This window comes from Chaetura pelagica, unplaced genomic scaffold, assembly GCF_000747805.2.
Source record: "Chaetura pelagica isolate M959 unplaced genomic scaffold, ChaPel_1.0 scaffold145, whole genome shotgun sequence".
NCBI lineage: Eukaryota > Metazoa > Chordata > Aves > Apodiformes > Apodidae > Chaetura > Chaetura pelagica.
The window spans coordinates 2,424,778-2,438,760 of NW_009953332.1; the positions used below are offsets into that span (position 1 = coordinate 2,424,778).

Here is a 13,983-nt window from a genome sequence, read left to right on the forward strand (position 1 = left end):
CCTAGCTTCATAGTCAACTGAGGATTAGGTTGTTCCCTCCAGTTGCTAGTCAGAAAGAGTGGCTTTACATTCTAAGTTCCCCTCAGCTTTGGGTGAGTTTTTGTATCTGAACCCAGACTCCAGTCTGAATCTATAGGTTGTGCCTATCTCAACATCTCCAGATCATGACAGACTCAAATCAGAGTCCAAATTAATTCTTTATGGTGACTTCGCCTTTTAAAATGGAGTTGGTTAAAATCTTTCTGAATTGTGAATATTTCGAAGAGAAACACAAGAGTGTTGCACAATGAAATTTTGTTTATCTATCTTTTTCAACATCTGGTCAAAATTTTCTTATCATGTCAGTTGAAAAACAATTCAACCAAAAAGTTTAAGAAATCATAATATGTAAAGAATTTGTGTCATTCTTAATAATCTGGTCATGTTGTTTCTAGCATCAAGAAATTTACTTACTACTTACCTCATGTGTAAGTGCTGAACAGTAGAACAATCCTCTACTGGAAATTACGCTGCAGTTTTTTTGTTATCCTCTACCAAGTGGTATGAAAATGTAAAATGAAATTTTAGAGAAGTTAAAAAAGACAAAAATTAGTTCCTTAAATAATTTATTTGGAATATATTAGATGTTAAATAACATACAGTACAAAGTGTGGCGAGTTACACCATCTTTGTTCATGATCATACAGATAAGAAATCCACAAAACACAAAGACAAAACCTTATCCCCAGAAAAAATAATCTTTGGTAGATAAATCTAGTCAAATCCATGCTGAAAATGGGAATAGGGAGCTCCTAAATGGAAAGGAGAACAAAGGAATTGTTGATACGAACCAAAGCAATAATCAGAAGGGAAGCTTTTTAGGATAGAAAATATTATAAGCACATTGTGTTACAAAATAGCCAGCATTTCTTCTTCCCTGGACAGTAACTCTGCTTACAAGGTGTTCTGGCTTGCCTTCATGACATGTGTTTCCTAGGATAGCAAGTGGCTGACTGCTAGACCAAATAGCACCACCACACTTTGTCAATATGTGCTCTGATTCACTTGGACTAATTTATCCTTGCTGTAACTCCCAGCAAGTCAACAGAAAGCAGGACAAGAAGGACTTGGCTCATTACGTTTGAGGCACTGTGCAGAAGAGGCTGTGACATTAAAGTGAGCAAAGGCAGGGAGAAAGCAGTACTGACTTCACAGGCTGTACAAGATTCTTAGCGTGTTTCCACTCAGCTGCTCTTCACTCCAGTCCTCAGCCCTGACAGCTCAGAAATGCAAGAATAAGCAAACTGAAGATTAGCAGTGTTCAGAAAAAGAAAAATAAATCACCATAAAACCTTTCAGCTTTTTTTTCCTGAAGTGGAAGACATGTACAACAATTTCTGCATCTGCTCCATCAGCTCATTTGGGATTAGTGTCCAGATGGAGGAAGCCCAGCTACAGTAAATAAAACAGGAAGACATTTGGGACAACATGACTATGTCTTATTTCATTTTAAATCGACATTTTTGCTTTAACTTAATATTTTGTTTTGTTAATGGCATTTTGCTCTGGTATCCCTCCAGTCTGATGGAGTAAGATGTAGCCAGGATCAGGGGCTAGGACTTGTATTTTCAGAAAAATTAATCAAGCTGTAAATAAGAGTCACAGGTTCAAGAATGATTGCAATTAGCCCCCAGAATGACTGATGGAGAGCTATGGTAAATATCACATCTCTCAAATTTCTTCACTACTGAGGCCACATATCTGTCTTGGACAAATTTTGTAGTGCCGTCATCATTCTTGAGCTCAGTAGTGTTTCCTAGAAGTAGCATGGGAGAATAACCTCTTACCCTGCCAGAAACACTGGATGAAATTCTGTGGCCTGATTTATGGAGGAGAAGGCCCTTCAGGATTGGACTCTGTTGTGGCAGCAGTGAGTCCTTCCAGCTTCCCAGAGGCTGCAAGTTTATCTGGTCTTCCAGGTTTTTGGCTGACTGAGAATTTCCTTTCCTATTGAATAAAAATGTATACCAAATACAACAATAATAAATAAACATAAATTAGCACAATACATAGGGAAGCAACCCACAGATTCTGCAAAAAGATGGGGGCTATCAGACTAACACCAAGACTGAATGTCTCATTTTCTGCTAGGGAGATGATGTCTCTGACCAACACTCTGCTGTATTGCTGCTCATGTCAGGAGAGGAGACACCACAGTTTTCAATCAGAGTCAGCTCCTCCATGCTTTGCAAGCATGGGACTTGCTGGAAGAACCCCAGAATGCTGCCATGTGCTGCCACTGCTGTCTGCTGCAGGCCTGGCTCTCCCAGGACCTTGACCAGGAAGTTGATGTATCTCATAGCTAACCGAAGCGTCTCATTCTTGCTCAGTTTTTTGTCTGGTGGGTGGGTGGGAATGAGTTTCCGCAGCTTGGCAAAGGCACTGTTGACATTTTGCTGCCTCCATCGCTCCCTGGTGTTGGTGAAGATCTTCCTTGTCATTCTCAAGGTTCTACAAAGCAAAGTAGATGGTGAGTGAATGCTATATACCCCTGGCTTTCATGCAAGCTGCTGCTCTGGTGACACTGAAGCCTCTGGGTCAGCAGCAAGCACACAGTGGTGGTGCTACACGTTTTTAATTTTTGTCCTCTATGGCTGATGCCCATGTCCTGCATGTCCCACACAGATTCATCCTAATCACTGAACTCATGTTCCCATTCATAACCACAATCATAACCACTGCAGCTGCAATCAGATGCCAGAGTCCAGTTAGAATCTCACAAAGGAGTAAATGGAGTTTTATTTCATTATATGACAGTTTGGTGCTGCTGTGAGCTCAGCTTCTCCAGGCTCCTGAGTGCTCCCCTGCAGAAAAACTCAGAATTCCTCTTAGCCAGTTCATTAGTTGTCCCATCAGGCTATTTTTTAGGGAGAAGAAAACCAGGCCCAAGGAGGAACACATTCATGCTTTCCCAGCCCCAGTTCACACCTTCTTGGGCTGCTCCCAGCTGGCCCAAGCTCAATGACTCATGGCTGGACGTAAGCCAGGTGGACCTTCATCATGGGCCTAGAGTAAGCAGACAGCTGGCACCACAGACGTGATTACGGTTATTTCAGGAGTCTTTTCCAAAGAAGAAACAGCCTGGTTCCCTGCCCAGGCCATACTAACTGCTCACTACTGGTGGCAGAGATTCAGTCTGATCTATTTGGGCCTCTACTTTAGATTCTAAGAGCTGTCAAGACTAAGCCAATAGTGCCATGAGTACAGGCTGCAGAGGGAAAGCACAATTCCTACAAAACATGCTGGCATCACAGCCAAAATGTCTACAGAAATGTTTTCCTGTCCACCCTGCCTCACAGAGCTATGCAGCAAAGGGAACCCAGTGCCCACTGCAGACCTGGCAACAAAAGAGCGCTGTGCAAGGGATGTTGTTTACCAGAAAGGTCTTCAAAAGTTCTCGGGGTTGCCCAAACCCTGCTCCCACCACCATTGAAATGAGTCTTCCCTTCTCTCACACAGCCTGGCAGAAGACACTCGCTTCTCTATTTCTGAAGCTGCTTTTTATGCCAATGGCACACAGACAGTTGGAGCAGGGAAAAACTATCCACAGCCAAGAGACTAAAGGACAAATGTTTGCACTTACCCTCTCATGCATGTGAAAACCTCAGCTTTTTATATAATTGGCAAACCCATCCTTACAGCAGTCCCACAGGGGACTTGGGAGCAGGGCTGACAGCACTTTTCACCCCCAGAAACAAGAAACTTTGAGGTCAAAGCTCAGCTGTGATCCTGTGTCCATGTAAACCAGCCTCATACCATGCAAGACACTTGGGGTTCAACAGAGTACATGGCAATAGTCTGGCTGAATAAAGAAATCCCACTGTTTATGTAAGTTATTAATTGAAATAAGTAAAATTTGAGAGGAAAATACATTTGGGTAAAATCACATAAAAGATAACATAAGACACACAGAATAAAAATGGGCCCAGATAACAATGAGACAGTAAGAATTAGACAAAACCAGACTCCAGTTAGAGCAAAACACTCCCCAAGCAGTCACCAGCCCAGCCTTGAAACAGGCCTGCAGGACAGATGGAAGGGATGGAAAGGAGCACTCCCCGCAGCTTGCCTTGCTTACAGCCTTGAGCACTGCGCTAAAATACATAGAGTAATTGAAATCACTGTATTAATACATTAATAAACCATTAGCATACTGAAATTCACACCCACAGGCTAGAGGGACCCCTACTGACTACAAGCCCCTTACTCTTTCAGCAGGTATAGTGAAGTTTCTGATCATTTCCAATTTAAATGGAAGCAAGGGGTCAGTTGACCAATTGTGTGTGCCAGTGATAGAAGATGTTGAAGTTCTTTCTCATGTGTTTGGGTATAAAAGTGACACTTGTGTTTCAGGAAACTGAGCTTGCTTTGTGGAATACCACCCTGCTCCCTTTTCTGTGCAGAACTGAATATCAGAGTAAATCTCTTGACTCTATGTTTTGATTGCCTTCTTGCACACTAGGTGACAGACCCCACTTCCAGGACAACACTGTGACTCAGAGGTTAATTGAGATGCCCTGGCAGGGAGACAAGACATGCATGGCAGACAGGGAAGTTCCCTCCCAGCTTCTTCAAGTACCAGTCCAGTACTGATTACAAATCACTTGAGAAACACAGAGCCTCATAAATTATGTCAGAGCTGTGTTCAGAGACCTCAGTCTGAGGTGAAGCTAACACAGATGCACACATGTACATTCTACTATAGCATATAAGGCTGTTCACATGCCACCCATACCTCACAGGCTCTTTTCACTGTAGCCTTTACAGAGCTAACACATTTCTACTTTGATAGAAGTCTGAAACTACTGTCAGACCTAGTTGTCTGCTCTGCCCTGAAGAGATGAGAAAGCTGCTTCATCAAAATGGGCTTGCCTCGTGAGAGGCTCATTTAAAAAACAAACCCCCATAGTTCAGGTTGCTGAGAGTTTTTCATATTCTTGGTAGACTTAGATTGAAACTCATTGCTTGATCTGAATGGGGACTTTATCTCTTTGTTAAATTGTTCTTCTACCCCATGTATTACTTTTCATTTGTGCTATGAGAACCAATCTACTTGGTATTTTGCACCTACCTGAAACAGCTAGCATGTACCTCTTTGGCAAGAACACTGCCACAGCAGTGATAGAGATTTTAAGCACTGTCTTCCAGCGCTCCTCTATTCTGCAGCACACTCACTGCCCTAGACAAATCTTCTGCCTTTACAGTTTTATTCCTCTAAGCAGCTGCTTGGATCCATGTGAAATTCAGAGTGCCATCACCTTCTCTGTTCTGTTTTTAGTTGGTTTACTTTTTTTCGCCTGTGTACAAGGGCACAGATATATGCATTTCATAACCGATGGAAGGTTATTTGGCTTTCTTGTTTCTTCCATTGGACCAGGTGGATTGTGTTTTGCCAGTTCTTTCAGTCTCTGCACTGTGACTCTGTTAGGTGGGTTTGGGTTTCCTGGATGCCTGTTTACAACTCAGCTACAAATACCAACAGAGGGTCTGCTCCTTCTCTTTCTCGTGCTGCAGACAGTCCCCAGTGCAGCACTCCAGGAAAGCAGGACAGCAGCCAGCTCAGGCACTGTCAGCATGTCATTTTGTCCTGTTAGCTGTATTATTGGTGGGAAAATAACCCCAGCCTACTCCTTCACATCACGCTTTCTTTGTCTCTCTTCTCTTGCCTTTGAGAAGGACAATAGTGCATTCTTGGTCACAAGCCTTGTCAGCAAACAGATGCTTTTATGAGACCTGCTCCCTCCTGCTTTACACTCCAGAAACACGAGTTTGTATTTCTGACATTTATTCAAAATCAGCAAACAACAGTTCCTCCCCTCCCCCAGTACCTCTTCGTGCACTAATAGTTCTACAGGAGCTATTTAAGGTGTAACCCACCTCTATAGGTCTCTCCACCTTAAATTCCTCTCTCCTTTCCCCCTTTACTAGTGTAGATTTCCTGTTGTTGTGCTCAGAATTTCAGCTAGAAACGTAAGAGAAAAACGAGCCTGGTCCAATCCTGCAGTTCTCTGTAGCTGCAGCACCTTCCAGTTAAGATGCAGCCAGTCTACAAACGAGGGATCTGCTTTCCATTCCTTTTGTGTCATTCCCTTCCTCCTCTTCCCTCCTTCTCTTCAACTCTCCCCACCAAGCTTGGTTTTCAGTATGATGGTACTTGCAGCTTCAGGTCTTTGCAAATATTGCACATCTGATCTATGTATTCTTTAGTTTCTGTCATGCACTCTATAAAATATGCATCGTCTAGTGGTTGTGAGCAGCTTACATTCCACTGGTCCATTTTAAATCTGTGCAGAAATCACCCCTTGCTACATATCATGGACAGATAAATTGCATTAACCTGCAAGCCTTGATTCTCTGCTTTCTGTTCACCTCCCATAACCACAGGTTAACAGACCCATATTTAGCTGACAATTAAAAAAAACCCAAACCAAACCAAAACAAAACACAAAAATCCCCACAAAAACAAATAAACAAACAACAAAAAAAACCCCAAACAAACAAACAAAGCACCAGGAAGCACCTTAAATTCAAAAGAATTAATCCTGCTCTCAGGACTGTAAATCTGGAAGGTTACACCATTTTCACTGGAGCAATCACTTCAAAGGGCACAACGTTGCCACTGAGGACAGGATTTAACTCTGATCAAGGAGATACATCCAGAAGTAGTGAAGAAGTGAAGTTTTGTGAGCTAAGATCCACATCTGCAGGGTGTAAAATGAATTCTGCAAAGAAATAACCCCAGACCAGCAGTGAATCAGCTCCAAAGGCTGGAAGGAGGCAGAAGAAAACACCACTACCCACCAAACGGGTAACTGAAGCTCTTTCCAACCCCCTTCCTGCCCCTTTTAAAAACATAAAAATAGAAGGGAAAAAAAACTACAGACTGTGGTTAATGCTGCTGCCAAGTGTCGTCAGACAAAAGACTAAACAATAGAAAAAAATGAAGGTCTCCCCCGGTAGCAGCAGTTCTCGCAGCCTCTGGATGCAAAAGCCAATCAGGCACTTGAGGCAGCAGCAGCAGGGCAGCTTAGGCACAAAGCGCAGCCTCTGCCAGGACATTCCCCAGCAAATGGTCCCTGAGCCAGCGGGTAATGCCTGAGGGCTGGCAAGGGACTCGCCAGGAGCCCAGCACTCAGTCATAATTAGCAGGCCGCTATTAAATAAAGATCTTGGATGAGAAAGTTCCTCCCTCAAGTTACACCTTTGACCTCGGGGAAGTTAAATCCATGTTGAAACTGTGGCCACCGGAGACCCACTGCTGCAAATCTTAATCAGGCAGCAGATGCCTGCTGCCAGCAAAAATTGGAGTGCTTCTAGTAAACCCGCAGTGCCACACTGTTCCTCCACAGGGGAAACCCAGTGCCTGCTAAAACTGGTTATTTAACACATTGCATTGGATTTTGTGAAGTCCCCTCAGCCCTTAAGTAAATGGCAAGCGAAGAGCAGATGGTGCCTGGTGTAACAGGCAGGTGCTTGTGAGCCTGAACTACCAAAGGGAGCAAAGTTTCCCCAGTTATCACTCCTTGATGCTGTGCTTTGTTCACTCTGCATCAGTGTGATCTGGAGAAGAGAAGAAAGGAAGCTCATTGTTTCCCTCTTCAGTTTCATGTGAGCCTCAGAGCATGGGACTCAGCTCCATGCAGAGGGGAAGATTGAGCATGGCTGTCACAAGACATTACACTGCCTATCCATAATGTGTGATTTATTTTTTTTTTTCCTCACCCGTGGGAGGAGTAAGCTCAAACTCCTCACAGCTGAACCATGCTCGGTTAGCTGCACAGTTGCTTGGAATGCAAGGACTTGCAGGGGGAAGGGAGGAGGACAATGCATCCCACCTTGACAGCTTGCAAGTGGAGTAGCACACCTCTAGGTACAGGCTCTTCCCTCCCAGCTTTCCTCTGCCTGCTCTCTCCATCATGGCCTCCATCTATCTAGGCACTGTACCCCTTCCCAAGTGCCTCCCACCTGAAATCCCACAAGTGCACTGGTGAGCAAGGACAGAGAGAGAAAGCACGGTACGGTGAGCCAGACACTGGCCTGGCAATCAGGGAATTTAACTTCTGTCCTCATTTCTGCTGCTCCCTTGCCTCAGGAAAATTATTTTCTTCTTCTTCTGCACCTATGTGTCCCTCCTGTCTGTAATTAATTTGTCTCAGCTGCCAGGTTTGTGGAAAGGAATGCATTTTTGAGTGTGATGTGTTAAAGCAGCTGCCAGCACACAGCAGCCTAGCTTTGCTTAGCATTGGTAAGGGCTGTGTTTGTGTAATGAGGTAGAAGAGCCTCTCCCTGCTCTGCCAGGGTGATTCCTGACACCAGCAGTGAACTTCATTTTATTTCAAATAAGATGTGGGAAGAGGAGCTATTTCAGGAGAAAACAAGGACTCCTTTCACTGCCTAACACCTCTGTTGGGAGTGTTATCTGACAGTTCTTTTACAGTCATTTTATTTTCTGGAATTGGCTATCTTCGTAATTATGCATGCTCAAGGGTCTCCTGGGGAGGGGTCTTTGTTGATTCTAGTCCTTTGTCATCTTTGTCCCTCTCTCCTCCTGGTTCTGCCTCCAGCCTCCCACTGGTAGATTGCCCAGGTGGGTCAGAATCAACATGGGTGTTGTCTGTAGGCACCACAGGTCTTAGAAGCCGTGATGTTATCACAACCTGCAGGATGCTTGGCATAATTGACTGACAGTTTCACAAAGCACATTGTTTTAAAAGTCACCTGCTCAGCTGACTTAGTACAGCAAATTAATAATTTTAGTAATTTTTATTAGGCTACATTTCTATTGAATCTACTAACAAGTATCCTATGACTATCAATACCACCATACAAATTCAGCAGAGCAGCAAAAGCACTTTAAAAACCAGTCAGCACTGACAGTGATTTACCTTTTTTAGGGTGTGTAAATCCGTGACAAAATGCACACAGTGAAATCCCTGCTTCTGAGAGCCCTCCTGTCTGAAGGCAGCATTTACAGAAACTCTCACAGCTACACTGTGCTCTTGTTGAACCTTTAGAACAAGGAAATCTCTGGAATCTTCAAAAGCAGCTGTTTAAAGGTCTCAAGCTTAACTTATCCCTCATGTTTGGGGATCTAGTCCATGTGTGATCAGTTTCAAAAGGCAGTTTTTACTCCTTACCCAGTGTTGACCCTGGGTTGCTTAGCTTTTCAATCCTGTTGTCCTAGAGGATGCAGATCTTCAGAGGGGGAGAGAGCTCACTGCTTCCTGAGAAATCTGCCTAGCCTGCAGAATTCATAGCCTGGACACCCTGGAATCATTCCCCCAAAGGCTGCCTCAGGAAAGGTAGGTCTGTAAAGCAGTGAACTGCCATCCAGCAGGCCTTGGGAGAGCACAAAATGTGGGGTTAAGAACTTACCAATAATGACAAAGAGGTTTACTCAAGGAAAGGTTTAGTCTGCACATGGGAGTGTTTTCTCGTTTTGTTGTGTCATATTTTGTCTTGTTTTGTTTTCTTGTGGCTCCCATCTTGTCAATGCTTGTTTGAAGCAAAGTCAAATTACACTACATCTCTCCACAAAACAAAGAACACACCCATGGGCTGAAACAGCTTTTGCTGAAGGGAAGTCTAGTGTATTGGCATGGACATGACAGCTTGCAAAACGGAGCAAGGAACACTCTGCCAGTAGGTTTAGCCTTTATTCACTAAATTTGCATTTGTATTATTTTCTGTTCAAGAAGATCTGAGAAGCTTTCTTGGAAAAGTGCTTCTCTATCTCCAGTAAGGCCCTCTTGTGTCAAAGCCTGAACTACAGTTCCAGTGAGTTCCCTTTAAAAGCAGTGTCTGCCAAATTAACTTCCCAAATACTACATACAGGTACTATCCCTGTGCTTCAGGGTTCACATGGAGAATAGAACAGCTTGGAGGTCTTCCAGGAGTTTTTCAGGGACTCTTTTTTACAGACCAAGTGTGCAAAGCCCTGTTCCACACAGGTTCTTGCTCCTATCTTGTTACTTCACTCAGTCCTGCGTGCCTCTCTCTGCACCTGCCACTACGAGGCAGTAAGGTAGCTGTTAACAGCAGAAACATACCAATTTGCTTTAACTTCCTTGCCATGCCTGCATATGTAGGAAACTCCACATCCTCCTTACAGAAAGTTTGTTAAGTAAGGAAACAGGTGGTACCAGGTGCTGCATGTCTTAAAACAGACCAGTCTGCAGCAGCTCATGCTGTTACAGGAGTTATTAGGAACAGAGAAAGGAAAATCCAGTGCTCTAAGGAACATCTACATCAGGGGGAAGGTAGATCTTGTATTATGTTTGTGTATGGCCCCAGAGACTGTTTGTTTTTGCAGTTTATCTAGGTCTGCTCTGAGGCTGACAGCAAATCTCCCTGTGACTTCAGCAAAAGAAAGATCAAAGTTTGACAGCATCCTGACAGCAGCACTCATTCCCCTGTCTTCATACCAAATACAAGTTGAAACCAGTCTACTGACCACCATAGCACCACCACAGGAATTAATTTGGCTTGGTGTGCATAAGACTAGAGGTCACCATAAGCACTGAGAAACATCACCACCACAGCAAATTGTAACTTCCAGAACTGTGATACAAACCACTGCAAGACAAGGATTGCAAATGTAAATTTTCACCTAAATGGCACACTGTGAACCTCTGTGGGGCTACGCCAGAGGGAAAGATCATCCCTGCCTCAACTACACTCTCACAAGCACCTGCATTTAGACCCCAAACCTCCTACATGGCGTGTTGACTTTCTGGAGACTTAATTTCTTGGACCAGCTGCTCGTATCACAACTGTTTTAAGTAGTGTAAACAGGCAGTAAAAACAAGACTTTTTTTTTTTTTTTTTGTAATTTTTTATGAAACAATGTAGAAACACATGGTGGAAAAAAGTTCTAAAAATCATATATTTTCCTATAAAGTTATATGGAAGTCAAGAAGGAGAGACAGCTACTTCAGAAAAAATGCTTGGTTTATTGGTTATTAACCAGGCAAATACCACTTTATGCAGCAGGCTACACCTGGAAATATCAATATATTATAGACTAGCAGTTTCAAATTTTTTTTCACAAATCTGAGTTATTAATGTTTATCAGCAGATATGAAATGAATAGAATTGCTAAGCTCTTCCTCCTAACTGAACTATTGAACTGAGCAAAATGCAAAAGCCTGCGTAAGTTTCACATCAGATATAAGACAGATGACGTGTGTGGGTGGGTATTGGATTGGCAATGGGAACTGGAGTTTAAAACTTTCTTTACATCTTTGCCTTTCACAGGATTTCCACACAGTCTCGTGCATAATCATATAGTAAAGTCTAACGAACACATGATTATCTATGCTTTTGTAAATAATCTGTTTGAAATATCAGACACCATTGGAGAATTCCGTTTTTAGTCCTAAACTCAGAGTATCTATGATGCTTTGTGTAATAATTTTGCACCAGTGCAGTAACTCTGATTTCCAATGCTTTGCAGTGGTATAAATGAGTTTGCCTAGTGTATAATTACACAGTTATGATATACGAAAATATAGGAATAGTAGGAACAGTTATTTTAAAATCACATGAGTTTGCTGCACATCTAAGGATCAACATTTCTTACAAAAGTAGTAAAATTAATTAATAATTTCTCGTGGCATGAGGTCTGATTCACTGAGTCTTTGATAAATTGACTAAGAATTTGATAAATCCAGCCACAAAAACAGGGCAACATGGTTATTTTTCTTGAATAAACACAGCCATCTGTAAATAGCCACCTCTGTAATTATTCTGTTTGTCAGGTCAGGTGCCTTACTCTTAACTTTTTTATTACAAGTTCCAGAGGTGCCATGATAAGAAATAAAAATCTGGGGGATGGTAAAAGGCTATTGCAGAATTTCCTTCTTTTGAGGATATTACCTGCTCCAAGAGGAAACTGGCATTCCTAAGAAAGTTGCAAAATAAGCCCAAAAATGGGGAGGCAACACTGTAAAGTTAAGAGGCTGTTGTTACTTACTTTTCTGATCCCAGGTGCTTGTGGCTCTTGAAACTTGGTCAGTGGGTGAATGGGCAGCAAAATCAGACAGTTCCTGCTTTTCCTTCCCAACTGCTCTGGCAGTGCCTGGCCGCAGAGCTTGCTCTCACTGGATTCATTCTGGCCCTGGTCCTGGCTCCCTCATTTATAGAGTAGCAGGTCCTTTGTCTGGCGCGTGTCACCACTAGTCCTAGCAATCCAGGGAGCTTGTTTTGCATCTCCCAGGAGATACTCTCTATCCTGCCTTTTCTCCTCTTACTGAACACCCTCTGCCTTTTTGAGGCTGGTATGGGGTGGTAGCTGAGACTAGCTGTTCTTACTAGCCTCTGAGTGACTCTGGCCAGGTCAGGTGAACTTAGGGGGAAAGGATGGAAGCTGCTCATGCTTAGAATCTAATTTTTCTCTTTTTTTCCCCCTTTTTTTTGGAGCAGGATTAAAAAAATGTTTCGTTTTTCATCTCTGAGCTGTAAATGTAAATGTTTCCAGAGACAGAGATGCAGGGCTCATTCAAAAGCCAGCTTTAGCATGGCTCAGTACTGAGGAATAGGCTGGTGTATTTATTATATTTCTAAGCAGGAGATTATCTCTCCACTCCGCAAGTAAATGCGGTGAAGCTGTGGGGGTCACCATGTGCAGGCAAATCGATCCTGCACTACCCTTTTTGGGGAAAGCTCTCCTTCACTTTAGAGTCACGGGAGGACAGCTACAGCTGCTGCAGTCTCGGCTCTGCCCCAAGCCCTTTGCTGGCCCTCTGCCTGAGCCTGTGTGACAACAGGAGGCTGCAGGTGTGAATTCACATATCTACCAGCTTGCCCTTCATTTCAGGGCCCACAAAGTGCACTAGGGGTAGGTTTAATCCATGCTTTTACAGCAAACGTGAGCCAGCTCCATATCTCTGCAGCTAGGACGCAGGGTCAGTGAAACAGAGACTTCTTTCTCCATTGCTGGGGTGGCCTCAAAACTTCCTCTCAGCCCAGGCACAACAGCCAAGCAAGCTCACATCTGACTGCAAAAAAATAATACAGCAAACTAACATCATCTCCATCAATGGAGCACATGCCTGTTTGTCCATGACAGAGGCTGATCCATCCATCCTCACCTTCCCACTGGGTAGCAACTTTCTTCATAGGAAAATAGTCACCAAATTGCCCCAGGCACAAGCTGACTAGCCTTCTTACAAACCTACAAAGACTTTGGGACTCATACAACCTTGTCTACACCTCCGTCCACTTCTCCATTAGGTGCTGGGAGTTTGTTTTGGGTGGAGGGAGGTAGGAGTGGATAGGGAGAACAACAGCAAGATACCTACTTACACAGTGACAGCAACAGGATACTAAAAGGGAAGAGGGATGGCAAAAAAGAGGAGCCCCAGCTAATTACTCCACTACAATAAAACACCTGCATCCAGGCTAAGGCAGCATTAAACACACTCTATGTTTTCCTTCTGCCAAGCCCCAAGAAAACCCAGCCCTTACTCAGAACACCTCACCCAAAAGAGCAAGTTGGCTAGGTAGGGCTCACCTACTGAGTTTTTAAAAGGACTACAAAAGTTTCCATTAACAGGATTGCCCCCATAAACATTAACAACCCCGTGGTGGAATGATGTGGCTGCTCTCTAGAGAGAAAGTGCCCCAGATCCCAGCCAGGGAAAGTCATTCCCTGCAGAGCTCTACTGGAGGTTCAGCCCTTTCACACTGTAAACTGGGAGCAGCACTGCAGCCCAAAAGCTGTGTCAACCGCCTCATCTAGCACAAGTGTTATGTTAACTAAAGGCCCTATTCCAGAGGGGCCTTTGGCCTCACAGAAGCCTAATTTCCATGTAATTTACATTGGAAAGTGGTGTATCCTCTCTGATACCTCCTCCAATGCATTATTTACCCACAGTCTTCCCTGAGATGCTCCAGCCAGCACACAACTGGTAGAGAAAGGAGCACACAAAGAGGAGAGAACTG

General features: G+C 43.6%; 1 protein-coding gene across 1 annotated transcript; it reads right to left on the reverse strand.

Annotated features, from left to right (window-relative positions):
* Positions 1-2,126: 2,126 nt before the first annotated feature.
* On the reverse strand, positions 2,127-12,145 carry TAL2 (T-cell acute lymphocytic leukemia 2). Its single transcript, XM_009998170.1, has 2 exons — positions 12,014-12,145; positions 2,127-2,490 (listed from the first exon to the last, which is right to left on the reverse strand). Exon 2 carries the CDS (start codon positions 2,478-2,480, stop codon positions 2,127-2,129), a length of 354 nt encoding a protein of 117 aa, XP_009996472.1. The 5' UTR covers positions 2,481-2,490; positions 12,014-12,145.
* Positions 12,146-13,983: the final 1,838 nt, after the last annotated feature.

Coding starts and splice junctions, on each gene's coding strand:
- TAL2 (XM_009998170.1), bottom strand. CDS start 2,480: ATGACAAGGAAGATCTTCACCAACACCAGGGAGCGATGGAGGCAGCAA.